Source organism: Poecilia reticulata, chromosome 8 (assembly GCF_904066995.2).
Source record: "Poecilia reticulata chromosome 8, P_reticulata-male-v2, whole genome shotgun sequence".
Classification (NCBI taxonomy): domain Eukaryota; kingdom Metazoa; phylum Chordata; class Actinopteri; order Cyprinodontiformes; family Poeciliidae; genus Poecilia; species Poecilia reticulata.
Window position 1 is genome coordinate 25896611 of NC_088837.1, and position 27916 is coordinate 25924526.

A 27916-nucleotide genomic window follows, 5' to 3' on the forward strand; every position below is an offset into this window, starting at 1 on the left:
CTTTAAATCTCAAGCCCCGCCCCCTTTACACACTTCCTGACTCTCAAACAAACATGGCGCCGTGCGGTTCCACCGTGGCGCTACTTTCCGTGTTTTCTGTCGTTTTTGCGGTCTTTGTTTCGTGTTTTGTGGCGGACTGCGGTGTAACCGGTCCGGGTGTCTGCCTGGCTGTGGCAGCCGGGATCCTGTCGATGTGTTGGCGGGGGCTGCGGCAGCGGGACGCCGGTTCGGACCGGCGGGTCTGCGTCCTGGTGCTGGGGGACATCGGACGCAGTCCTCGGATGCAGTATCACGCTCTGTCCCTCAGCAAACACGGGTACCAGGTCACTTTTGTCGGGTTTTTAGGTGAGAATACAAACTGTCACCTGTTGGAATTACAAGCATTTTATCTGCTGAATGAGACGGAAAAAGACAGAGAAAGTTTACAATGAATTAATATTTGGAAAACTTCAATGATTAAATGTTTTGAAAAGTTTAAAATCTGAAAAGATGCGAAAAACTGTCGGAAAACAATTCACACTATATACATCCGCTTTTGTTACATTAAATAACTAACTGTATTTATCCAACTTATAAATAAAAAATCTGTAAAGTGTGGCGATTATTCTAAATAAAACCCAGTAATGCCTTCAGATATCAACTAACTAGTAAATAGAGTTCACATGAGATTAAATAATACGATGGCCTTTGAGGTTTATTGTTGGTTTTATTTCAATCAATCTTTATTCCAGACCAAAACGGTCCATAAAAAAAGGTAAAAACAAAATAAGAGAAAAAATATATAAAAAATAAATACATGACATTCACTGAGTCACAAATAAATGATGACACCAATGTTTCCACAATCTTGAGGAAAATCTCACTGTACTAAAAACAGGATTTACTAAAATTGCAATTATATTATTGAATGACACAGAAAATCTACACATCTATACATGAGATTCCTGAGCACAGCTGCACATGTGGGAACATCATTATGTACAAACATATGGCCAGCACTGCTCCATCTAGGCACTCTGAGTAGGAGCCTCATGCCGTCATTGTAGGCCACATAAAGTTTCTGCAGGCTACTTTTGTTGTATCTTCGCCACAGATGGGCCGTGTAAAGTGAAGTGCAAAAAGCTTTAAAAAGAGCAATCTTCACAGAGGATGAACACATACTAAACTTTCTGACCAAAGTATTAGCTTGTGCATACATCATACAATACTGCCTACGAATGTCACAATCATTCGTAGGCAGTATTTGGAAAACTATCCTTTTTTTTTCTTTTGGTTGTTTTGTTTTATATATTTAAAATATCTTCCTGTACAAAACTATTATTGGTTTTTGAGTGGGTGAATTTGCAGTATTATCCATTTATTGCTTGAAAATGGTCTAAAAAATATTGTAATTTATTATAATCATTTCTGCAACAATTTATGCTACTATATGTCATGTTCTTTCCTCTGTAAAATAAAACACAATCTTAAATTAATGAAATTAGAGGATGTCGACAATTTGAGCTAATATTGATATCATTATTGCTGCTGCGACCGAAACGATATTTATACATTTATCTCATTTGGACGCCGCTAACAATGCTAATATCAACCCATTTTTTCAGGATCAGTGTTTTTAACGATACATTGGGTCAATTTCTGATAATCGAAGCAGCGAGGGGTTTGAGTATTCGTCATCTTTCAGCTCAGCTTTTACTTATTGGTAAATCTCAGTTCTTGTATGAAATTTGAAACAGAATCTTTTGTCAATTTGCAGAATATTTCCCTTACAGCAGCTGTTGAACTTTTACCAATTTGTTTTGTAGTATTTGTGAAGCAGAAATAACTTTAATCCCTTTAATGGTGAATTTTTTTCTTGGCTCATAAGGAGAAACATCTGAGAAGAAGTTAATAAAACTATTAAAACCAGTTTAAGAATGAAACTGGATGTTTTTCAGACTCAAAGCCCCATCAGGACGTGCTGAAGGAGGAGAAGATCCGGATAGTCGGCATCTCGGAGGTTAAAGGTCTTCGAGGTAAACAGAGCTGTGTTTGTTTTCCTGCAGCAAAAGTTCAGAAATAAAAACTGGCTGCTGCTTTTCCAGCCGGACCAAAACTCCTGACGTACGTGACGAAGACGGTGGTCCAGTCGGTGCAGCTGCTTCACGTTCTGCTGTCCCTGGAGCTGCAGGCTCACATCCTGATGCAGGTCAGCTCGTTCTCATCACCATCAGAGGAGGATTGGCTCTAAATGTGCTGCAGATTTACAAACGTAAAGTTTTATTTTTCCCAGAATCCTCCTGGGCTGCCTGGGATTGCGGTGGCGTGGCTCGTGTGCGTTCTGCGTGGCAGCACCTTCATCATCGACTGGCACAACTACGGCTACACCATCATGGCTCTGAGCCTCGGAGCGTCGCATCCTCTGGTCCGACTCGCCAAGCGGTCAGCGCCTCAGCTGAAACTCTGCTTATCTGCAAACAGGGCTGGACAATCAATCAATAACAATCAATCGTCATAGACACAGGTTCAATATCAATAGATGATGCATCTGATGGAGTATTCAATACATAGAATATTCACTGAACTTGATCCAGAATCGCACAGCATTCTGGGAGATGTAGGCAGAGGAAAGATAAACTCAGGCACGCCCCCTGGTGGCAAATTATTTCACTTAAAATATTTTCTCACGTTATAAATTAAATATTCTGCTACTTTTTATTAATATTAAGGAATTGTTTACTTAAATCAATCTCATATATCTTTCTGAAAAGTTATTTGTAAGTTAGTTTTATCTTATTTCAAATGTATTTAGATATATGCATTAAAAGCTGGACAAAAATACCTTTTGTATTTTTGCAGTGAGATTTAAACCACGTGTCTTTCCACCTAATAAGCTGACAGCATGCAGAGTGATGCATGAAGTGTTTTTACCACCAGTCATTACATCCAGGCTCTCGGGTAGAGAATGCAGTCTGGATTTTATTGCAGCTCCACTGCAGAAAAGAATAAAGACTGAAAACAACTCAGAGTCGGTTTTATCTGCAGCCTGAAATTCTGAAACGTAGATGAGAAAACATTGGGATAATGTTTGTCCAGTCTCTCCTGCTCAGAGTTTTGTTTTTATTCTTCAGGTATGAACACCTGTTGGGCCCTCTGGCCTCCCACAGCCTGTGTGTGACGAACGCCATGAAGGACGACTTGCAGAAAAACTGGGGCGTCGAGTAAGAAAGACTGTTAGCTTCAGATCCTGGTGTCGCATCTTCATCTTCCTCTGATCCGTTTCATATCTGCACTTTTAAAACCTTTATTTATTTCAAACGGGTTTTAAAAACTAAGAAAACAAATAATCAGTAGAACAGGAAAACCTGAGCTTACATAACCAAGAAAAAAATAATTAGCTTAGCAACACTTTACTGTTAAAAACTGAAATGTTACAGATAGAAGCAGTTTAATCTCTCGTCTAAATATTTTAATGATTTACCAGATGTTTAACTCAAATACAGAGTTAAATATTAAATGTTGTAGTTTATAACTTGTTCCTATTTAATAACCTGTGGCTGGGCGATCAATCAGCTGTATTGATTAATCACATTTTTTTTAATTTCAAATTTTCTGACAGTCTGCTCTGTCTTTTTTCCACCGAGGCAGCCATCTGGTTTGACAAACATGTTTTGTAGCTTCTGTTTATTTGGACTTTGAATTCAGGCAGCTATGACGAAATGTAAGAGTCAGGCTGCGTTTTTACATTTTAAAACGATTATTTTACAAGAATAAAATCATAACGCTAAAAGAAAACGGTCAGTAATTCCAGAAGATGAAAAAGTATAATAGTAAAGTCTTATTACAAAAATAAATGTGTGATATTTGGAGGATAAAGTAATAAATTAACTCAATACGAATTAAACAACCTTTTACTCATTAAAACAACTTTTTTTTCCTCATAATCTTACGAGATTTTTCTGCTAACATTACGACTATATTCTTGTACTTAAACTGAAATTCCTGCAGGTTTTCACTAATATTCTGTCATTTATTTTTTTAGAGAAAAAAAGTGAAAAAATGAATAATTAAAATCGGCTGTTATGATAAATCTGAGTTTTAGTTTTTAAGCCGTGTGTTAAAACAGACAGATGAAGTGTTGTGGTTTCCAGGGCAACCACTCTGTACGACCGGCCGGCCTCCATCTTCAGAGAGACTCCTCTGGATCTGCAGCACCAACTCTTCCTCAAGATGGCCGACACGCAGCCGCAGTTCAGAGCCTCAGGGTGAGCGCTGGAGATCATCATCATTATTATTATCATCACTATTAATATTATGGGATGGAGAAAATGACAGGAGAAGAGTTCATTCATCAGTTCATTCATTATTCATCCATCCATTTGTCTCAACATTCAGTTTTGTTCCTGGAAGCTGAGCATCCAAACAATCATCCATCCGTTCAAACGTTCCTGATCCGTTTTCAGGTCCGACTCTGAGGAGACGGAGGCGACCGTCTTCACCGTCCGTAACCCGGGCGACGGCAGCGTGACCCTGAGGTCGGACCGGCCGGCTCTGCTGATCAGCAGCACCAGCTGGACGGGTGAATGACCTCCCAGTGACCTTTCATGTTTAGCCAGGAGCCTTCCTGACTGGTGACGTTTTCTCTCTGCAGAGGACGAAGATTTCTCCATCCTGCTGGATTCTCTGCAAGGTACAGGTTTGGTTTCTGAAACGAGCCGACCCGAAACGGGTTTATTCTGACATACCTGAACCAGGTCGGTTTCTTTCAGAGTACGAAGGCTTCATCAGAGGAGGAGCGCCGCTGCCGTCGCTAGTCTGCGTCATCACAGGTGAAACCGGAGCATCGTTTTAGATCCACATGCAAGAAAAATGCAGAAACTTCAAACTAATTCAGCTACATTTCATTAAATATAAGTTAGTTTGAAGCTCTGGTGACGGGTCTGATGGTGCGTTTGTGCAGGAAAAGGACCTCAGAAGGAACACTACAAGAAGCTGATCGCCTCGCTGCGTTTGGAGCGCGTGAAGATCTGCACGCCGTGGCTGGAGGCCGAGGATTACCCGCTGCTGCTGGGTAGGAAAAACTCTGGAGTCAAAACCTGGTTCATCACATAAATAAATAAATGTCCCATTCAATGTTTTTATTTACCAAGTTTTATTTATTTGAGGATCTGTTCCATACAGAAAGCCCCGCCCCTCGTTTGAATATCCTAAGATAATGACACAAGTCATTTTTCACCTAAAGTGATTTTTCTTTGCCCAAGACATTGTTTTTATTTTTATTTTTTCTTTATCAAAAATCAGTTTTGGTAAAAAGTGCCGTCCCTCATCGTGTATTTTCGTCCCTCGTCGTCGTTTTTGTCTTGTCCTCCTCCAGGTTCAGCAGATCTGGGCGTCTGCCTGCACAAGTCGTCCAGCGGTCTGGACCTGCCCATGAAGGTGGTGGACATGTTCGGCTGCTGTCTTCCTGTCTGCGCCATCCACTTCCACTGGTGAGAAACCGGACAGAACCCACAGCGTCTTTTTCCTTTCTGAGTCCTCCTTTCCTGTCCCACTTTCCTTTGAGTTTTTCCTCCCTTCTAACTTTGAATCCGTTTTTCACTTTGTTCCCTCTCCTTCCTTCCTTGTCCTCGTTCCTACTGTCTCTCCTTACGTCTGTCCTTAATTTCTACCCTTCTTGTTTTCTTCCTTTCTCATCTTTTCTCCCCTAATTGTTTTTTTCCCTCTTTTCTGTTCTACCATGTCTTTCTTTTCTTAGTCCAGCTGGACGTTTCTTCCTTGTCCCTCCATCTTTCCTAGATAATATCCTTATTTATCCTTTTGGCCCCATTTTCCTTGTCTCATGTTTTCCCTAATTCCTTGGTTTCTTTTTATTTTTCCTCCTCTGCTTTTTCTCTCATCCTTTTCTTTCTCATTAATTTGCTTTTCCTTCCTTCCAAACCTCATTTCCTATTTCCTTCCTTCATGTTTGCACACACAGACACTAGTTTAGATTTTAAAAAGCGTCCATGTGTCCTGCAGCCTGCAGGAGCTGGTGGAGCATGAAGTGAACGGTTTGATCTTCAGGGACTCTGCAGAACTCGCCCAGCAGCTCAAGGTGAGACGATCCGCTGAAGCTGCACCTGCAGGACCAAACGCAGCTGCGTTCACAACGTTACTGATGCAAACCCAAAACATGTTTCTGCAACATTAATGAAGCAGAATCCAGTTTCAGCATCATTAGTCGACCGTTTGAGTGAAGTCGGCTCCTTCTTTACGTCTAAAAGAATTGGTCAAAGGTTTGTGCAGTAAACATTGTTTGTGCCGCTATTATTTAAAAATATTAACGTTTCAAAGGTCAGAGGTCATCAATTATCTTCAAAGCAAAAACAGCACAAGCAAAATGTTATGCTGCACAAGTGTAGCTGATTGCAGAGGTGGGCAGTAACTAGTTACATTTACTCAATTACATTTGAGTACTTTTTGGGGAAAATGTACTTTTAGTAGTACTTTTACTACGCTGTACTTTTTACTCTTGAGTCAAATTTCTGGATTTTCTTCCCACTGAATGAAAAACATGTTTTAACCAAAAACTCACCGGATTCAGACACACACCTGCAGATTTTATTGAAGTTTTTCATTGAAAGAAACTGAATAAGAAAATTTTATTTTTGCCTGATTTTGTTTTGTTTTTTTTTTTTATTAAATGAATTGTTCTGATTTTTGTCCTTAAAATACAGAAATTTCCACTTTATATTTTGGTCCATCTGATGATGTAATTTTTAAATAGTAAATGATCAATAATTTGATCAAGACCTGAGTTGATGTTTTACCAAATACTTTTACTCTGAAGTAATTTCTTGGATGGTTACTTTTTACTTTTACTTGAGTAAAATATATTGAAGTAATATTTAGACTCACTTTAGTAAATGTTTGGTTTCTCTGGTCTATTGACACCAAATGTATCTGATTTTGTAAATTTGGGTTTGGGTTTACCTCTGACCTGTGGAAACTTTTTTTATTAATATATTTAAAGTGATAGCAGCACAAAACCTTTTTGCAGCACAAACGTTTGACTTTGATAGATTTGAAGACGTTTTGGGGGAAACTCCACTCGGGTCCCAGGAAGTGACTCAGTCTGTCTTCTTCTTCTTCTCCTTGCTGGTTTCCAGTCTCTCCTCTCACAGTTTCCCAGTTCGGACGGCAGACTGGGAGTTTTCCGGAGGAACCTCCGCGCCAGCAGGGGGCAGCGCTGGGACGATAACTGGGACCAGAACGTTCTGCCTCTGCTGGCGGCTCCCAGATGAAGAGGAGCTTCAGGCGTCCTGGACTCTGACAGAAACAGGAAAACCTGCTTTAGTCCTGATTTATGTGAATTTGTAAATAAAACGTTGATCCTGCAGCGTCGGCTCACCTGAACACTTTGATGAGTTCTACTGGAGCCAACCGGTTGTAGGGAAACACGGCGCCGACGGGTCCGGTCAGAACCTGGTGGCCCAGACCTGCAGCCTCTGCAGGGAGGAACCGCTGGATGTAACTAGTTACACTTAGAGTAACTTTTTAGAAAATAAAACTTTTAGGAGTAATTTTACTGCACCTTATTTTTTAAATTTCTTATATTGTCACTGTAAGTACTTTAGTTTTAACAAACTGTATAGACTTTACAGACTGTAAGTACTAGTTTTATAAGTTTTATATTGATAAAAATGGAAACAGAAAAGTGCTGATTCTGATTTAATTATTTTGTAATTATTTGTATTAATATCAGAATTTATGCCTAATTTAATAAAAATCAGGGCCTTGCTAAAAATGTTTTTAAAATTACATTATAAGATTAAAGTTGTAATAATAAGAAGCCATGTTACCAGAATAAGAGTCATTATGAGAATAAAGTCCAAATAATACAAGAATTAAGTCAGATTATGACAACTAAGTCTGTAATCTCGTGATGACTTTATGCTCATATTATTACGGCTTTATTTTTGTATCATTATGATTTCTCACATTATTACGACTTTCCCCGTATTTTTTATTCTGGTTCTGATACTTTGTTGTAATCTGATGACATTGTAAAATAGTGAATCTGATTTTTCAATCCAGTTCTCTGTACTTTAGTTGCCTTTTTACCAAATACTTAATGAGTAACTTCTTGGACGTCTACTTTTTATTTTAACTTGAGTAGAAATATGTTAAGTAGTGCTACTCTTCTTACTTTAGATCCTCTACCCAGTTCTGTGAAACCGGACCGGACCGGGACTGTAACTCGGTTCCGGGTCTGAAGCGTCTTGATCCTCACCGAGCCGCAGCTTGAAGCCGCCGTACGTCTCCGGGTTTCTGATGGTGGAGCAGATCAGGATCTCGGCTGCCGCTGAACATTTCAGGATCTTCAGCAGCAGATCCGCCAGACTTCCTGCCACTTCTGGATCGTACACCACGTCTGCAGGAGACGGGAGGAGAGTCACCGAGGGGCGTGGCCACACAAAGGACCACACCTGATTGGACCAAATTTGTTTCCTTGCTTTTAACTTATCTGGGACCGGACTTTCACTTAAGCTTTATTTTTAGCTTACTGTTGTAACCAAGGGCAACAGAAGACTTGGTAAGCACTTCAGTATAACAACAGCCCTCGACCCGCACCGAGCCGGACCGAACCTGCAGCGATCACCGTGTCGGGTCGGATCCGGCGGATCTGCTCCTCCGGCGCCGTCGTCCAGTCCAGCTGGTCCACCGTGACGGATGGACTCTTCCCGCCGCCGAGCCCGTTCAGACGGACGTTTTCTCTGAGTTTCTCCAGAACCGTGGCGTGACAGTCGCTGAAGACGAACCGGACCGGGCTGCAGGAGCGGCACACGGTGATTCCGGTCAATCCGACGCCGCTTCCCAGCTCCAGAACCGACCTGTACGAGAGAGTCTGTTAAGAACAGAACCCAGAGTTCTAAAGGGAACCGTTTCTAAAGTTACACAGTAATAACAGCAATACTTTGGTTTGTTTATCCAGTCAGAGAAAAAACTGGAGTTCACTTTGGAAAGTCATTGTCACCATGTTGTTCACTCAGTTACAAAAGTCACAGTCCAACTGTAAAAAACACAAAAGCTAAATATTTAGCTTGGAAAATAAGTATTTAATTTGGAACTATTTGTATAGTTAAACAGTTTGCAAATTAAACATTAAGTTTGCAAAGTTTAGTCCAAACTAAAGTCTCAACTAAATATCTAACTCACAAGCTAAATATTTACTTTGGAACTAAACATTTAAAATAAACATTTGATTTGGAATTAGATAGTTATATGCTTAATTTCAACCTAAATATAAAGTTTGCTAACTTAATATTTTCTAAGCTAAATATTGAGCTGATGAAGTAAATATTTAGCTTAAGCTAAACTGTTTTTAGCATTTTTAGAACTAAAAATGTAAACTGACTATTTAGAGTTATATATTTAAATATTAAATTTTGTAGCTAAATAGTTTGAAACCCTGACATTTATAAATGCATAAGCAGTGGTGGAGAAAGTACTCAAAAAATTTACTTAAGTAAAAGTACAAATACACAGTCAAAAATGTACTTAAGTAAAAGTCAAAGTACCACATTAACATTTTACTTAAGTAAAAGTAAAAAAGTACTGGCTTTTAAAAATACTTAAGTATTAAAAGTAAAAGTACTTGCTGAATGCATTGCCTAATCACTAATATCATTAAGTGTACCAATCGTATTTAATTTTAATACATCAGTAATGTGCCATTTTAATGAACAATACCACAGATAAAGCATGTTTTTATTGAGTTTACTCTGTAACATAGTTTAGACTTAGATATGTGATTCTATGCATCATAATTTCAGGGATGGAAACATCTTGTCTCCTGTCCTAACATAACATGAACTTCACTTTTTTTGCCACACATTTATTTTGAAAGAAATCCAACTGGCAGAGGAGGACATGGAACCAAGGAGCCACGTAGCAGAGTTGTAGTCTGGACCACTGAACCCAAGACCAAATCAAAACCAGCACCCCGTGCTACATGACAATAAAATTAAGTGCACCTATCAAAACTGCTTCTCAAATTGATCTGAAAGATTCACTTTCCCATAAAAACACCTAGACATTAAATACTTAGAGCTGAAATAAATTTAACCAGTGACAATTCAAACTCTTCTTCATTCTGTTTTGCTTTCATCTCTGTGCCACAATACGCAGAGGTCTCCTGCCATCCCTAAAAAAATAACACCCTGGGTGGTTGCCCATATTGCCAATGTCAGAAATTGCACCATTAAACATAGCAATTAACAACGCTCAACTATGAACACTGTCCAAAGCCCAATAAGCAAGAAGTAACCAAGCAGTAGGAGCACCGTGACTGTTCTCATCCTCCCTCCTGCTGCAACGTCTGCCACCATGACAGGTGACGAAAACAAAGAGCAATGAGCATGCTCTGCGTTCTTACGTTCTTGTTTTATTTATTCGCCAATTAAATATAAAGATATTTTAATGAAATAAAATAGCTACTGCAGTGTACACAGAGCATTACAAGAACAAAGAATGGCTCTCAGTGAGGCTTCAGTACTATAGGACTTGGTCAAGATCCATCCAGAAGAATCGGATCGTTCCTGAATGTCATATTTCTATATTGCACTTTGGTCACAGCGTTGTCCCATATATGCAACACCTCAGCCAACACCTCCACACATAATTTAGCGCATGAGTGACAACTTTTTTCATCGCAGATGCAACACCTTTCAGTCATACAGCTAGCTTTGCTAGCATACGTCACGGAGCTACCTTTCTTTAAGCTTTCCTTCCAAGTGACGTAAAAATTGGACGAGTCCACCGTCTGTGAAAGCGAAGCGCTGCTGATTTACATGTCGCTATATCTTATGACTTATGCAGCGCTATTATATACTGACGTCAGAGGAAACCACTGCGCATGTTTAGAGCTCCGCGTCGAGTAAAGGTGGAGCGATGGGTGACAACCAGTGGGAGAAAGTACTCAAAAATTACTTAAGTAAAGTACAATACACAGTCAAAATGTACTCAAGTAAAAGTCAAAGTACCACATTAACATTTTACTTAAGTAAAGTAAAAAGTACTGGCTTTAAAAATACTTAAGTATTAAAAGTAAAAGTACTCGCTGAATAACATAACTAATCGCTAATAGGTTAGCGATTAGTGTGCCGATCGTAATTAATTTTAATACATCAGAAATGTGCCGTTGTAATAAACAATGCCCAGATTAACATGTTCTTATGTGTTTATTCTCTGTAACAGTTTAGACTAGATATGCGATTCTATGATCATAATTTCAGGGATGGAAACATCTCGTCTCCCTGTCCTAACATAGCATGAACTTATTAGTGGCATTATTTAGAAAGAAATCAACTGAAAGGGGATGTAAGAAGTTGGGGGCGGGGTGGAGGATATGCAACCAAGGAGCCATGTAGCAGAGTTGTAGTCAGACCACCGAACCCGAGACCAGCGCCTGCGCTAATGCACAATAAAATTAAGCTTACCAATCAAATGGTTCCAGATGATCTGAAAGATCACATTCCATAGAAACCTAGATATAAATACTTAGAGCTGACCAGTAACATTAAACCATTTTCATTCCGTTTTGCTTTCATCGCTGAGCTACAATCGCAGAGGTCTCCTGGCATCCCTATAAAATTACGCCTGGCGGTTGCCATATTGCTTCATGTCAGAAACCTCAACTGCCTGTACCATAAACCATGAAACATACCAATTACGGTAAACAACGTTCAACTATGACACTGTCCAATGGCGCAACAAGCAAGAAGTAACCAAGCAGAATGGCACCGTGACTGTTCTATCTTCCCTCCTGCTGCAACGTTTGCCACCATGACAGGAGACGAAATCAATCAATGAGCATGCTCTGATTCATACATTCAACTTTACTTTCCGCGATAAATAAATGTGTGTATGTACACACAATAATTATATACTGCAGTTACACAATACAAAGAACGGCTCTCAGTGAGGCTTCGTCCATCAATCTTAGTAAGACCGTCAGGAGATCGGATCGTTCCTTAATGTCATATTACTATATTGCACTTTGGTCACAGCGTTGTCCCATATATGCGACACCTCAGTCAAACCTCCACCAGTAATTCAGTGACGAGTACAACTTTTTTCATCGCGGAGCAACATATGTATCCTCGTCCGCTATCTTTGCTAGCATCAGTCCACAATCTTACCTTCTTAAGCTTCCTTCCAGTGACGCTAAAGTTGGACCAAGTCCACCGTCTGTGAAAGCGAGCGCTGCTGATTTTACATGTCGCCATATCTATGATTTATGCAGCGTTATTATATTTGACGATCAGACGTCTCATAGGAAACCACTGCGCGTGTCTGGAGCTCCGCATGCAAGTAAAGGTGGAGCCGATGGGTGACAACAGACCAAAAAGAAGATATTCGTTGTATTTTGCTGCGCCAACTTAAGATTCTGAACTTCGCAGTTTAACGGACAAAACTCAACGGACTTGAATGTAACGAGTAACGCGACAGTTTTGTAGAAATGTAGTGAAGTAGAAAGTACAGATATTTACTGTAAAATGTAGTGGAGTAAAAGTAGAAAGTCCCCATTATTAAATCTACTTAAGTAAAGTACAGATACACGAAAATTGTACTTAAGTACAGTAACGAAGTATTTGTACTTCGTTACTTCCCACCACTGGCAGCTTCAGACGGCTCAGGTTCAGGTGAGGTCACACCTGCCGGTGAACACCTGCGGGTTCTCCAGAGCCCACTCTGCCAGGTAGAGAGCAGCTTCCCAGGTCACCAGGCCCGTCGTTCCCTCAGAGATCACAGCCACGTTTTCCAGAAGGCTGACGGCGTCTCCGCTGGGCTGCGGCACAAAAACCAAACTCTGATCACGACCGAATGCATTTAGTTATAGTTTAAATGACTACATTTAAATTCATCATTTAGATTATATGTATTTGTAAGTATTAGCATATAAGCATGATTAACTGCAAGCTCAGGCATTAATTAAATTAAAAGTCCAAATGTTATTATTTAATTACACAACTTGTACATTTCCTCAAATGATTATGAATTATTACATAAGTTATTAAATATTGAATTAATTCAAATTTAATTTAAATTATGACAAAAACTTGTGCAGCTTATTGCAGTGGATGGACTGAAGCTGTTAGTTTGTTTCCTGGTTCTCCGCTCCAGTGACGGAGGCCATCAGTACCAGGAAGTAGCTCTTGTGGCAGAGCGGCGTCTCCTCCACCCCCACCACCTGCGCCAGGGCGTCGTACAGCTCATCCAGAGGGTCGCAGCCTGCAGCCTCCTGCTGCACAGACACACAACAACGCCTGTTAGTATAAATCACTGAAAATCAGAAATTACTGGGAAAGAAAATAATTTCTGTTGTTGTGAACTTAATGAAACTGACCCGTTTGATGAGCTCAGAGAGGAAAATCCTCCTGAATCGGACCGATGGTGGAAACTTTCCACACAGAGGATGAAGACAAGTCTGTAAAAAACAAAAACACTGGATTATTATAGATTTAATTCAGATTAATCAGAGAGTAAAGTTCTGTGAGGATCATCCCACCTGCTTCAGCAGCTCTGAGATGAACTCTGATGACTTGTTGCTCTGCAGCTCGTTGTCTAGAAACTGTTAAAATCAAAGACAGAAAAATTCATCCTTTTAAAAACAAAATGGCTGCATGACTTTGTTTTGCAAAGATGCATAACGTTTGGAGCCACTGCCTAAAACTAAATCAGAAATGATCCAAAACACAGAAGCTAGAATGCAACAGAAGAGACACAAACTGTTGTAATGGCCTAGTCAAAGTCCAGACCTCAATCTGATATAAATGCTATGGAGGGATATAAAGAAAGTTGTGTAATATAAACCCACTGCTGAGTGTTTTCGCAGCCGGAGCTTTCAGAAACGGAAACATTTTATGTGTGATTATTGCCCAGCAGCTGATCTCAGTGGGTGTTTTAAATTATCGCCTCGCAACAGAATCAGGCTGATTTTCAACGGAGTTTGGCGGCGCCTCAAACTCACCGTCCAATTAAACGAAGCCAAGCGGTTCATGGAGAAAAACGAGGCCCGAAAATCCCGTAGAATATCCTCAGGTTTCCGCTCTTTCTGCTCTGAAAGCGCCATCTTCCACGTGTGTTTGTTTACTTCCTGCTTACCCATAATTCAATGCGAGGTTTACTACCGCTCCTGGGTAATGTAGTTTGAATGTAATTAATATTTTTACATCAAAATGATTTACTAATGATGTTTATAATAGGTAAATGTTGTCATTAAAATGTTTTAGTTGTTTTTTAAATTAAATGCTGACATTTAAATCAAACACATTTAAAATAAAATAGTGAAATTACAAACCTGCATGAAACGGAGCTTTAAGATCTTCTTTATCTGCTGAAAGTTTCCTTGCCGCTCTTTTTTTTTTTGCGGTGTCACTGCGGGAGCCGATAAAACTCTTTACAGTTTGGATGTTAACAGCAGCAGCCTGACCTGGTGAGTAAAAAACAGATCAAACTTTCTATTCATTCTTACATAAACGTAAAAATAGTTTACATTTAATATAAAATTAAATATTAGATAATAATTCTGTAATATCAAATGCAACTGCTTTAAAATGTATTACAGAAACAGACAAGGCTGTTAACACCATGTGCGTCAATATATAGGTGTAACAAATCAGTTGGAATTTATTAATTGCAATAATAAAACTGTTGTTTTGTATAACATCGCAGTTTGCAGTCTGTCCATAGTTTTAAAGATGTTACAAAGACACACAATAGATTATTTTTCAAAGAAAATTATAGAACTAGCCTGATGTAAACCAAATAATACAATTACTAATAATTTAAAAATCAGTAAAATTGTTAGAATAATTTATTATGTAGTTAATAGTAACTACAATATATCAATTATATTAAGCAAATAGTAAAATAATCAGATTTAAGTGAAGGAATAAAAAATACATATCAAGAAATAGGCCACAATTTTGTTAAAAAAATATTAAATAGGTTAACCAATTAAATTAAATGACAGCAAAAGTAACTTTAATAAGAAAATACTAAAATAGTAAACAATTAATAAAATTAGTGGCAATATTGAGAAGTCAAAAAATAATAAAATAAATGCAATCAATAAATAATTAAAAACTGAGTTTAGTCAATATCTATGTCTTTGATAAAAATGATTAATACATTTCAATCAAGAACTCAGAAATAAAATACATATTAACAAAAGAATAAATATTACCCTGTAAGTATTTCACTCAGTTCTAACAAATATACATATTACCGACTTTAAGTATTAGTTTCGTAGGTTTGGTATTGAAGAAAAAAAATGACTTGGAGAAGACACCCTATAATTTAGCCTGAATTTATCATTCTGTAATTATGTAATTTATTTATAGAAATGTTTTATTCATTATACTTTAAAATATCAGATTTTGCAGACATATTATGATTCTGTATGTTGCCTTAAGTTATTTTAAACATATATTAAAATGTATTTTTCAGTCAACAAAATTCTCTCCGTGGATTTTTATGGTTTTTCACCTAACTTTATAGACGGGAACAGAACAAACACGCCTGTTTCTGTTCGGACACTTTAAGTGACGGACTATAAACAAATAAAATGGCGGCGATGTTGAAGTAGAAGAACCGGACTCTGAAGGAGACACCGTTTAATTGTGTTAAGGAAGGTAAAATTAAAGTCTATCACACTCGCATCTCGTTTTCCGTCATGCTCCCTGTCAGCTCAACAGTTTGTTTGTTTAATGGAGCTTCTGCGTTTTAATTTAGCGTAGATTTAAGCGTTTTAAGTCGATGAGCTGCCAGCAGGAGTTTGACAGGAAGAACCTAATATACCAACATTGCCTATTCATTTTAATCACTTCTGCTAATAAATATTTCTCGGGTGACAGCTTCGTATTTTGTTATCAGCTAGCACTACAGTTGACCTACTTTCTGCTCCTGGATTGCGAAATCGAGATCACTGCCGCAGAAATCAATGAGGTTCCGGCCCAGGGCTCCCCGTGTTGCCATGACAACCACAACGGGGCGAGTGAAGGGCGAAAGGAGGCCAGCGTTCTCACCAAACTCCACTCAAATACTGTCCGATTTGGAGGCTTTCCTCAGATTGCGATTATCTGTCAATAGACACAGTTTACTTTAAACGAATGAATGTTTCAAGCTTTGATTCGGCAATTCGTCATTACATTAATCTGAACCTCCTTTCCATTTGTTTTCAATTCATCAATAATGTTTCCTAAAAGGATTTAGATGTCTGCAGTTGTTTTGACGTTTTTATGACTGCCTAGCACATCCTACATTTCCTACCGTTCGTTTTTGCTATTAATTTTGCTGCTAATGAAGATTACTGATTGATTTGGATTAGATTTAACCTTTTAAACCCAGTAGAAGAAGGATGAATTGTCCTGTTTTCAGTTTAGTTTTTTTTATTTTTATTTACAAAAATAAAGACAAAAACCTGTTCATCTCATTAAATCGAAATGTAATCAATTTATTACAGTTATTTACTTCAAGAAGTGAAACATACATCTTTATTGCAAACAGACTTATAAATATTAGGTATTTATTTCTAAAACAATTCACTTAAAAATCATTAATAATATATGAAATATTCTTTCATTCCAGTGTAAAGTTTGATCCAACGTTTTTAACTTGTTAACATTGAACTAATTGAATATTTCTTCTGTTTATCTTCAGAGCTGCGGACGCCATGGTGCTGAAGATCTTCTTCCCACAGTGCTGCAACCGGGCGGAGAGCGGGCTGCTGGTGGGCCGCTGGATCTCCGGCCATGACTCGGCCGTGGTGCTGGCCGTCATCCACTACCCGTTCATCCCGGCGCAGGTCAAGCAGTACATCCAGCAGGTCGGTGCGACACTAAATACTGTCCTGTGGTGAATAAAAAAAATGTATAAATTCATTACACTTTCATGTGCTGATTTTCCAAACCTCTTTCTGCTGTCTGGGTGTGTTTACGATCAGTTGAGACTTTAATGTTGGAAATATGATTGATAACGAACCAAATCTGCAGTATGTAACTTTTATAAAAAATATATGTTTTTAACATATTAGTTAAAACTGTGACAGTTTGCTATGAGACAGATAATCTGTGAAAAGATGGATCTCCTCCACCTTCTCCCTCAGCTACACTGCAAAAACACAAAATGTTACCAAGTATTTTTGGTTTAGTTTCTAGTGCAAATTGAAACAAATCAAAATAACTTAAAAGTAACGTTTCTGCAAGATATAGAGGCTTGTTTGTTCATTAATAATAATAAAAAGTACTTATTCCATTGGCAGATAAAGTGACTTATGGGAAAAATGTCCTGTTATAAGTGATATAATCTGAGTGATTGACAGCGCTAAGACCCGCCTCCTTGTTCTGATTGGTTGTTTCTAGTCACTGGAAGAAAGTGGATTATCAGTTTGATATTAAACTGTCTCAGCATGGTGACAGTTTAAACAAATATGTAAAAAAAAATATATTTTTAATTTACATTCTGTAGCTTTAAGACTTGTTTGGGTGAATCAGGGTCCGGTTAAATAAACCGCAGTAACTAATTGGACTTCTACCCTCTATGCTGTCGTCCCAGATGCAGGCTCAGAGCGGCGTTGATTTGTCGGTTCTCGGCTCCTGGAGTCTCCCTAAAGACGGGCAGGAGGGCATGGAGAGCTTCCTCAGGGACCTGAGCACCATCTTCCCCCAGGAGCGCTGGCTCCAGATCAAGAGGCAGTTCGGAAAGACGGGCTTCAGCTGCGAGGTGCTCAGCCGGGACCAGAGTGAGCGCCCCCTGCTGGAGTTCAGGAAAAGAGCAGCAGTCAGAGACGGCTTTACAAAGAACCTTCATTTATTAAAATTAATGTTGTTTCCTTCCTTCCTGAAAGATTCCTGAAAACTGGACTTTGGAGTCTGGAAAAATCTGGATAATCTTTGGATAATCTGGAAATCTATATTTCAAACATTTTAACAACAAACACAGATAAAAAAAATATAATAATAAAACATAGAATAAAACCTTCATAATGAGTTGGAGAAGCAGCAGAAATAATGCTCATCACTCAGAACTGTTAGCTTGATTTTTATTTAATAAATATTTTAGTTTTATTATTTCAGTCAAACTAAAATCATCTCATATTCAGAAATTTCTTTCTTGGCTATGAAAACTGGAACATTTTCTCTCCTCCAGTTTGCAGGAAGGATTCAGGAGAAAAAGCAGAGAAGAAGCAGAGCGAAGAGGACGATGGCGACGCAGAGCGTGAGGATGAGGAGAAGGTGATCTTCGTCCACTACGAGCAGAGGAAGGTGATGCTGTCGCAGCTTCATCCTGTGGAGGCCCAGGAGTCTGGGAGCGGATCAGAACCTCACTCTGAGCTCAGACAGGTACCAGAGGACCAGAGACGATCCGGGTTCTGAAGGTTCTGAAGGGTTCTTGTCTTTCTGAAAAGTGTGGGGTGTTTTTGTGGCCTTTAGCCTCTTCCAGCTTTGATCATCTGGAGCAGAGGTCTGTGTATAAAGTGGATCTTGGTCTGGACTTTGACTAGGCCATTCTAACACAAGAATCAGCTCTGATCTCAACCATCCCACAATATTTCTGGCTTCTTGTTTAGAGTCATTATCCAGCTTGTTTGGTTGATGGTTTGTTTGGATGTCCAGTAGCCGTTGCTATAACAACGGCTGTTCTTCATAAAAACAACATTTATTACAAACCCAGTTACAAACTCAGCTTAATGTCAGGAACAATGTTAGCACAATAATTCATAAATACACAGTTATCACACTTTATATAGTAAATAATCAAGTTAGCTGGAAGTCAAATCCTCTAACAGGATTCATCAACTTAGCATAATGCTGCCACCACCATATTAGTTTTTCTCCACTCAGAGCCTTTTCCATTTAGACCAGTAGAATCATCTTTAGCAGCTTCCTCTCTCTGCCGGTTCAGGAAGGCGGCCATCTTTTATTCGGTTTGCAGTTCAGCATCACTCCTCCTCCTCCTCCTCCTCCTCCTCCCCCTCCTCCTCCTCCTCCTCCTCCTCCTCAGGTGTTTGGGACGGTGGCGCGCAGCCAGCCGCTCTTCGTCCTGGACCGGTACGATGACGGGCCGCTGCGGTCGACCCACTGGCAGTCTGAGGGCCGGGAGGCCAGCATCGTGGTGGAGCTGCTGAAGCAGGCCTCGGTTCCGCTGGGCCTCCTGCTGGGCCGGATGCTCTCCGTCTGGACCTGGATCTGCAGCGCCCGGTGAGGAGAACCGGGCCGGAGCGCAAACTTTAAATATCAGGGAGAACCGCTGAGAAATGCACTCTGAACTGGGAAGAGCTACGTCTTTCTTCAAAGTGTTATTAGTTACAGTTAAAATAAATAAACACAACAGTAAATAAAAATGATTATTAGTTTTGAAGAAAACCTGCAAATCGACAGACAAAACCGATTTCTGGCTTCACTGTACAAAAAGGTTCTGAAAAAGTAAAAATGGGTCAAATTTCCTCCTGGTTTCTCCCTGATGGCCTTTAAATGAGAAGCCAGGAAAAAGTCAGAGACCCCTCCCCCACCTGTTTCTGCACACTGCCATTCAGCTGGCTGAAACATGGCTGCCACACTTTTTTACAGAATGTGTCTCTTTGTTACAACAGATGCTTAATAATATAATAAAATATGAATAATTTTATTAATTTAGTCGTTTGTTTTTTTCTCCAGTTGTTAGTAAAAGATAACATTTGTGAATAATCTCATTGAATATTATAAACATCTTTTGTCTTGTTATGATTTGCAGAAATAAATTAGATTCTTTATAAAACCAGGAGTTTTTATTTGCATGTTGTTAATCAGGTTTTATTCTCGTCCAAATTGAGTCGTTTTATGGAGAAAATCCCCTGAAAACCTTTTAATGTCTGAACCGATTTCAGCCTGAATGAGTCATAGTTCCAGCCTGAACCCGGTCCGGTTCTGGTTCCGGTTCTGGTCCTGCTGCTTCCCTCTGACCTCCTGCCGTCTCTCCCAGGATCCTCAGCGTCTTCCCGCTGCGCTTCCTGTCCTCCAAGCTGTCCACCTGCGTCCAGCTGAGCTACAGAACCGAGCGGCTGCAGACGCTGGGCGCGCCGCAGGCCGACGCCCACATGGACTTCATGAGGTGGGAGGAGGTTCTGTCCCAGAGGGACGCCGGGCCGGGTCAGACCGGTCCGTCCCTCTCACCTGTCCCCCTGTCTGTCTGCAGGAAGGCCAACGTCCTGGTGTCCGTCCTGGTGGACGTCTCGCTGGGCGTCCTGCTCATGTCGTGGCTCTACAGAGACCAACAAATCGCCATGCTGGCCAGCAACGTGGTGCCGGCCGCCGACGTGAGTCACAGCAGACATATGGGATTATATAGAGATTATGTTGAGATTATCCATCCATCCATCCATTTTCTTACACCCTTGTCCCTCAGTGGGGTCGGGAGGGTTGCTGGTGCCTCTCCAGCTAGCGTACCGGGCGAGAGGCGGGGTCACCCTGGACAGGTCGCCAGTCTGTCGCAAATGTTGAGATTATATAGAGATTATGTAGAGATTATGTAGAGATTATATAGAGATATACTGTAGATATAGAATGGTGGGTCTGGGTTGGATGTCTGAACATCCAACCAACCAAAGAGTCAGTGAGTTTAGACCAGGAGTTCCCAAACTTTTCCAAACAGCGTTGACCTCTGACCTCTGACCTCCTTAGCAATCCCACAGACAATGCTACGAAGCACGTAAATAAACATCAAATTTAGAATGTTTTTTATTCACTATTGAGTAATTATTTATTTAGTATAAATGCTGCCTCCTACTGTCTGATTTTAGACGGCCATTAGTTCTGTAGCAGAAAAATGTATAAGCAGATTATATGTAATTATTTTATTGCCAGATGATGCTACTTTTCAACACGATCCACGGTTTTGATTGTAAGAAAATGTGTAATGTTTTATATTAATCACGTTAGATTTAATTTCATTGCCTCTGTTCTTACAGCTTTTTGCAGCAGTGTTGGTTCCTTTGGGCTTTTTCTTGCTTGAGCAGCAAAATAACTTCATGAATTTCACTGGCAGCCAATCAGAAATAACATTTAAATACATTTTAAAAATGACTGAAAAGCAAAAATTATGATGAGACATTTAAGATAATATTTTTTATGGTATTCAGTTTTTTAAAATTTTTGCATTCAAGTCATTAAACTGTAAATGTTCCTTCCTGTGACTCGTAGCCGGTAATTTCCCAGCATGCCCTGCTCTGACTCCACAGCGCGTGGCGCAGCAGCTGGAGGAGCTGCTGCAGTGGCTGATGGGAGCTCCGGCCGGCCTGAAGATGAACCGGGCCCTGGACCAGGTTCTGGGCCGGTTCTTCCTCTACCACATCCACCTGTGGATCAGTGAGTCTCGGACCAGAACCGACCAGAACCAGCAGCGTTCACCAACATGAGGCTCATCTCTGCCTGTCGCCCTGCAGGCTACATCCACCTGATGGCGCCGTTCATCCAGGGAATCCTCTGGTACGGAGGCCTGTCCGCCTGCCTCGGCCTGACCTTTGCCCTCTCACTGCTGTCTGACATGGTGGCGCTGTTCACCTTTCACATCTACTGCTTCTACGTCTACGGAGCCAGGTAACGATGGATGGATGGATGGATGGATGGATGGATGGATGGATGGATGGATGGATGGATGGATGGATGGATGGATGGATGGATGGATGGATGGATGGATGGAGGGATGGATGGAGGTTCGTTCGTTCATTCGTATGTATGTGTGTGTGTGTGTGTGTGTGTGTGTGTGTGTGTGTGTGTGTGTGTGTGTGTGTGTGTGTGTGTGTGTGTGTGTGTATGTATGTATGTATTAATTAATTAAACAAATGAAAAGCTGTGTGTCGGTGTGTGTGTCCAGCTACGTGTTGGAATTAAATCCCTTCTGCATCGGATTATCAGGGCCATGCTAAGTAAATATTTGTTTTTAAATTAATAGAATAAAGTTATGGCAATTTGACAGTAAAGTTGTGATATTAGGATAATAAAGTAGTGATTTTATAAGAAAAACCAGTCAGACTGCTGGGTTAAAATCAGGAATGTTGAGCATCCAGTTACAAATGAGGAAATATTTAATCTCTTATCACATCAGCATCAAGTTATTATCACTTTATCATCCAAACAACGGAGTCGCAGAAAGAATCACTGAATTACTGAACTGATCATGTCTGATATTCATAACTATCAAACGACTTTTTTTTAATTTTAACCCTTTTCTTCTGGTAATATTGCATCTTTAAATAATAAAACTAAAAACATTCTCAGCCCAATACTCTGTTGTACATTTTGTACATCAGATTTTTTCTGATTTTAATCCAGTTTCTGTATTTGTAATAAAACCTGTAATGTGTTTAAGAGCCTGCAGGGGGCAGAGTTTGTCAGACATTTTAATTACGGGCGTCTGTAAAGCGACTAATTCTGTTTTCTTTGAGTAAAACTCAAATATTTTCATCTGATTTTGGTTCAGAAGATTCTAAACTTGTCCAAATAAAATAACTGAGTTATTTTAGAGATGTTTGACTTTATTCTCAGAGGAGAACCGTAGTTGTTGTTGTTTCTGGAATTACAAGAACTGACCTGCAGAGCTGCATGTTTTCTTCACATTTTTGGGTTGGATTTCATTTTTTTTTTATTGAGACACGACCCAGCTGTGGCCAACTGTGAGGACTATGTGCCTCCTGTCTAAAATCCCTACAAGCACCAGGAGCAAACAGAGACGTGGTGATGCACACATGCCGTTGAAACCAGATATTTACATACTCTGAATAAAAAGACACAGTGTCTTTCACCATCTGAAGTTAAATCAAACTAAACGTTTCTGGTTGTAGCTTATTGAGAATTACCAAAAGTATTTCTCTTTACTAAAAAACATAAAACTTGGCAAGAACATTTTTTAGAGTTTTTTCCCAACTTTTCTTGAATTTAAAAGCTTACATACATTTAGTCAGTATCTGTATTTTAAACCTGTTGGGTTTTTAAGCATCTCTGCTAAAAAAAGAGCCGAGAATCTTAAATCCACCATGTAAACCTGGCAGATATGAAGAATACTCATACAGAGAGCTTTAAAGTGAAATGACTTCTAGTTTAAACCTTCACCAGTCTGCTGTGTTTCCACATTACTGGCTCTAAAACTAAACATTGTATGGAAAATCAGGAAATGACCCAGAATGTGGTTCTGTTGCTGTTTGTCTGGTATCCAGAATGAAAAGCAGCTCAGGCTGAAAACGTTGGACGTCTCCATCTGGCAGATGGTGGATGTTTGCTCTGACTGGAGGAGATATTCGGTTCCTCTGCTGCTGTCAGGAAGTGCAGAGACGGATTGAGGTTTCATGCTTCAGTCTGACGGAGCTAAGTGGAAACTTGAAGCTTTGATTTACGGGAAATCGACGGTCCAGCTCTCTCTAATGGTTATCAGTTATTGATCAGGATCCGAAGAGCAGTCTGGATAATTAGTTGGACTGAAGAAAGCTTCCTAAAATATAAGACCAGAACGAACGGTTGGTTGGTCGGTTGGTTGGTTATTTGGTTGGATGTTGTTTCTCTGATTCTGATGCGTTTTGATCAAATCATTTCCCAAAAACAAAATTAAAGTCCTAAACATGTCGCAGATTTTCTGAAACACGGGAAGTGATGGAAGTTAATCACTTCCTGTTTGTTGATGTTTACTTCCTGGTTTTCCTCTCAGCTGCTCGCCCGTCTGCAGCTCCAGTTCGGTTCTGGAGAATCGGCGCCTGATCCTGATGAGAGCAGAGGAAGGAACCTCTGAATTAAACATCTGCTCTAAAGATAGCGCTCCTCGCCTGCGTCACGCTGAAATGTTTCCCCCTTCCTGCTGCATGCTAATGCTGCTCCATCTCCCACAGCGCGTGTAGTTTCGCTTTGAGAAGCTTTGTCAGAGTTTCTCAGCATCCCTGCAGTGATCTCAGCAGGAGGAGGACGGAGCCGCCTGCCTCTGACTTCAGGCAGCTTCATGGAAAATTAGTTCATGATGATTATTTTATGATGGCTGGGAGCAGATTATCTGTCTCCAGGAACTCTGATGAACCAAATTTGGAAATTTACATTAAAAGCTTCAAAGAAGAGACTTTTATCTCCTCAGGCTTTTTGTGCTGAACCGTTATTTATGCATCATTTGAAGGTTCCTCCACAGAAAATCAGCCTTTGTTCTGCTTCTTGCAGATAAAGTTTAGAAATGTTTGTTATTCTTTGATTCTGAGCCAGAAATAAGGAGCACAGAGATTTCTTTTAGTGATAAAATAAGGAAAGTCCAACTCGTTCTGTCGGATTGGACTTGTCTTCCTGTCTCTGATCCTGGTTGAGTTTCTCATGGTCAGGATGGATCAAGACTTCTCTGCTCTGAATAAAGGGGGGATTATATATAACCTTAAAAAACTGTTGTAAACGGAATAATGAGAACCATTGTTGAAGGCAGAAAGAGTAGAAGCTACTTAAAGACACAGAGGCTCAATTTCAAGGTGTCAAGATTGTTTTATGTTATATTTTATACATATAAATGCCCAAAACTGATGATCTCCATGAGTGGATGGAAACGTTGGACGGTGATTTTCTGTCTCTGTGCGTCTCCGTCAGGCTCTACTGCCTGAAGATCTACGGCCTGTCGTCTCTCTGGAGGCTCTTCAGGGGGAAGAAGTGGAACGTCCTGCGGCAGAGAGTCGACTCGTGCTCCTACGACCTGGACCAGGTGAGTCTTCCCTCAACTTTCCTGATGTACTACATCTACCTGAATTATCTCAATCGCAAAATTCATCACATAATGTCAGAAAAGCTGCTCAGAAGGATGACTGGAAGAGATTTTTTATCACAAATTTAAAGAAGGTAATATTCTTTAAAGGCATTCTGGGTAAATACGATAAAAACAAACACGCTAGCCTAGCCCCAGCTGGAGAAATGGCTCATGGTTTTTAGCTAAAGACAAAAGAGAAATACTCTAAACACTAAAATATGACGCCACTCCTTTTTTGTTGAAATTTGAAGAAGGAAGTTGCGCTCAGCACCTTATTTTGAGGTTTTCAAGTCGTTTCCTTCAGCGGTTCTTGGTGCAGCGCCCCCACAGGCGAAGAGCGGAACAGATTGCTCAAATGGTTTGGTTTTTGCAATTTTGTTGTGAAAACAGCCGAAAACTCAGTCCAGTCGTGATGGAAAGCAGTTAGGAGAAGTCAACGATCAGATTTATAAAGTATTCTTCATTAATGGTGGTGTTAATCAGCAGTTTGCCTGACTTTCTGCTGTTTCTCAGTCATTTTCAGTCCTGAGGTCTGTTGTGTTTTTGCTGCAGCTCTTCATCGGAACGCTGCTGTTCACCATCCTGCTGTTCCTGCTTCCTACCACCGCCCTGTACTACCTGGTCTTCACACTGGTAAGAGAAGCCGAGGCTGGGATTTGGAAACGTTTTCACCTGAGTGACTCTTTTAATAACTTAACCGACACTTTTTAGTGAATCATGTTTCATGTAATCATAGATAAATTGAAGCCCAGCTCTGTTTCTCCTTTCCCGGAGATCTTTTTTGTTTTGTTTATCCCCAGTGGTCCAATCAGGAGAACAGCTTTGGGAACTTCTCCCATACCTTAAACTGACTTTATTTGCAGGTTTCTCTGAGAACAAGCAGAAACGTTTGTTAAAGCTGTGGTGTTGGTTTGTTTTTCACACCTCTGTGTGCCTGTGTGTGGGGCAGCTGCGCCTGGTGGTGGTGCTGTTCCAGGGCGTCCTGCATCTCAGCGTCGACTTCATCAACTCCTTCCCTCTGTTCGCCATGGCGCTGCGGATCTGTCGCCCCTACAGACTGGCTGGTAAATCTCATTGCTTCTGCAAGCAGAAACCTTGGCGCGTGTAAATTTGTTTTTATTCCATTTTCAGAGGGTGTGAAGTTCAGGGTGCTGTGTGAGGAGCCGGGCACCGCCCTCCACCTGCTGATGGAGGTGAGATTTCCCAGTTTGACGCTCCGTTTTGGACGTTAGCTGGTGCTGGAGGTGGAGGCTGTTCCCTGACGCTGCCGTTCCTCTGCAGATCAACCCTCTGAAGTGCAGCAGCGTCGTCCAGACCTACCGCACGCCGACCTACAGCTGCTACCCCAGAGACTCCTGGGCGGCGCTTGTCAAGAAGCTGTTCATCGGGGAGCTGATTTATCCCTGGAGACACAAAACCACCAAGTCTGACTGACGGCAGAAACTGTGAAGCATTCTGAGCAACTTGAATGATCGATTATGAACACTCATTCCATCTTTTTTAGTACATATTTTTATTTTTGTCCACACTTATGAAAGATGTGAAACACTCCTGACGTAGTTTCAGTGCTGCTGCTTCACAGAACAATAACAATTTTATTTAATTTCACCCTAATGGGAGTAAAAATTTATCAAATTTTAACAAATTAAAGGATTTTGTTCTAACAAAATGTTACAGATTTAGATTGTTAAAGGACTGAAGATGATTTCTGATTGAAAATTAATCAAGATTTTCTTAATTTTAGTTATTCGACAAATATTTAGATTTTTTTTTATGTGTCTTTATTTAAAAGTTTGATTTTCACTGGAAAAGCCAACTTTGAAAGAGAACCAACGTTTCTGCATAGCTGTTCGTCTCAGCCAATCAGAGACAGAATGCTGGGTCATGTGACACAACGCGCCGTGCAGGATTCCTACTCAGCTTTTTCCAGGGCTGGAAATGTGATGAAAATCTGAAATTGTCTTAGAAAATTATCCCCGTTACTTTAATTATTCACATTTTTTGTGGCTCTTGTTTATTAAAATATCGATCAAGTCCAGCCTTTAATTTGATTACATTTGCACTAAAAAGATCAAGTCGTTCATTAAAAACATTTTAAATACAACTGAAAATAAGCCCAGTCATCAGAGGCACTTCACTAAGATAAATCTTTCAAAAAATGTAAAAGGCAAACAGCAGAACTTTTATTTATTTTTTTAAATTTTGTTTTATTGTTTATTTGATAGAGACAAAAAAACGTGAATCTAATGCTTGCATCACAGTGTATTTATCCAAATCTAATCGCAACACTCAGCGTGTAACAGCGCCCCCGGTGGTCGGATGAATAAACGTGTTACAGGTTTGGTGAAGTTGGCTAAATGTCCACCATACTTTTTCCTGTTTTATTCTTTAGTTTAAATTGTTTGTTTTTTAACCTGTTTTATGACATGTAAAAATTTATTCTTGAAAATAAATGAAAACTGATCCAAACATCAGCTCAGAGGTGTTCAGATGGACGATGTGGAGGAATCCTGTGGCGGGAAAAGCAGCACCGAAGTCTGTTTTGTTTTGTTCTGCTGCTGGAAAACAAACTGCGGTTCTTCTTTACTCCAAGCATTGATGGTTTTGTCTCTATTTTAAAAAATCATCTTGGATTTAACTTGTTTTGTGCCTGCAGCAAAACCAGTTGGTGCCAAACTGGTAGATGTTTCCCTAAAACTACTCATAGTTTCATAAATTACGTGAAAAGATTTCCCTCTGTTCACCGCTCCAAAATGTGGCCAGTAGGTGGCGCTGTGAGCAGATTTCCACTGTGTAAAACCTGGGTGTTTTTTTTAAAGACACTTTTCCAGCTGATCCACCAGAGTTCGTCTGAAAACATCTGAAACGGATGCAGAGAAAATTCTGTGGAAGGATGTTTGCTGTTTGTTCTTTGAATGTTTTTTTTTTCGTATTCATCAACGAGTAGCACCAGAAGTTTCTCAGCCCTTCAGGTGGAAGTTTGAGTTTCGGATGCTTTTCCTGATAATGTGTATGTTGGTCCTCTTTGATGTTGTGTATAATTGATCAGTAGCTTCATCCTAATCAATAAACTTATTTTGAATAAAATTTTTATTTTTCTCCTTCCTTTTTTCCATTACTAATTATATTTTATTTTGGTAAATTACAGTTACAAAAC

General features: G+C 40.0%; 3 protein-coding genes across 7 annotated transcripts; 2 read left to right on the forward strand and 1 right to left on the reverse strand.

The window, feature by feature from the left end:
- alg1 (ALG1 chitobiosyldiphosphodolichol beta-mannosyltransferase) lies at nt 1-7765 on the forward strand. The gene is made up of 13 exons (XM_008416559.3): nt 1-345; nt 1938-2015; nt 2085-2188; nt 2273-2421; nt 3111-3200; nt 4131-4244; nt 4443-4558; nt 4631-4669; nt 4749-4808; nt 4940-5050; nt 5354-5468; nt 5998-6073; nt 7128-7765. The coding sequence occupies exons 1-13, from the start codon at nt 54-56 to the stop codon at nt 7260-7262; spliced, it is 1479 nt and encodes a 492-aa protein (XP_008414781.1). The 5' UTR covers nt 1-53; the 3' UTR covers nt 7263-7765.
- On the reverse strand, nt 5755-16217 carry eef2kmt (eukaryotic elongation factor 2 lysine methyltransferase). 5 transcript variants are annotated; one of them, XR_014088782.1, is made up of 12 exons: nt 15922-16155; nt 14324-14455; nt 13994-14158; nt 13532-13594; nt 13370-13450; nt 13166-13267; nt 12678-12811; nt 8608-8852; nt 8252-8392; nt 7370-7466; nt 7009-7287; nt 5755-6098 (listed from the first exon to the last, which is right to left on the reverse strand). XR_014088782.1 is itself a non-coding variant. In XM_017306173.2 (11 exons), exons 3-11 carry the CDS (start codon nt 14129-14131, stop codon nt 7272-7274), a joined length of 1014 nt encoding a protein of 337 aa, XP_017161662.1. In that variant the 5' UTR covers nt 14132-14158; nt 14324-14455; nt 15922-16162; the 3' UTR covers nt 5755-7271. The 5 variants fall into 5 exon arrangements, 4 of the variants coding, with proteins under 4 accessions (XP_017161662.1, XP_008414780.1, XP_017161663.1 ...); XM_017306173.2 differs by having other exon boundaries at nt 5755-7287; nt 13166-13264; nt 15922-16162; XM_008416558.3 differs by having other exon boundaries at nt 5755-7287.
- On the forward strand, nt 15545-27850 carry pigq (phosphatidylinositol glycan anchor biosynthesis, class Q). The gene is made up of 14 exons (XM_081610337.1): nt 15545-15659; nt 16687-16852; nt 17581-17767; nt 18175-18368; nt 19030-19226; nt 19987-20115; nt 20200-20320; nt 21242-21368; nt 21446-21599; nt 24606-24717; nt 25312-25392; nt 25709-25823; nt 25891-25952; nt 26041-27850. The coding sequence occupies exons 2-14, from the start codon at nt 16700-16702 to the stop codon at nt 26191-26193; spliced, it is 1785 nt and encodes a 594-aa protein (XP_081466463.1). The 5' UTR covers nt 15545-15659; nt 16687-16699; the 3' UTR covers nt 26194-27850.
- Nucleotides 27851-27916: the final 66 nt, after the last annotated feature.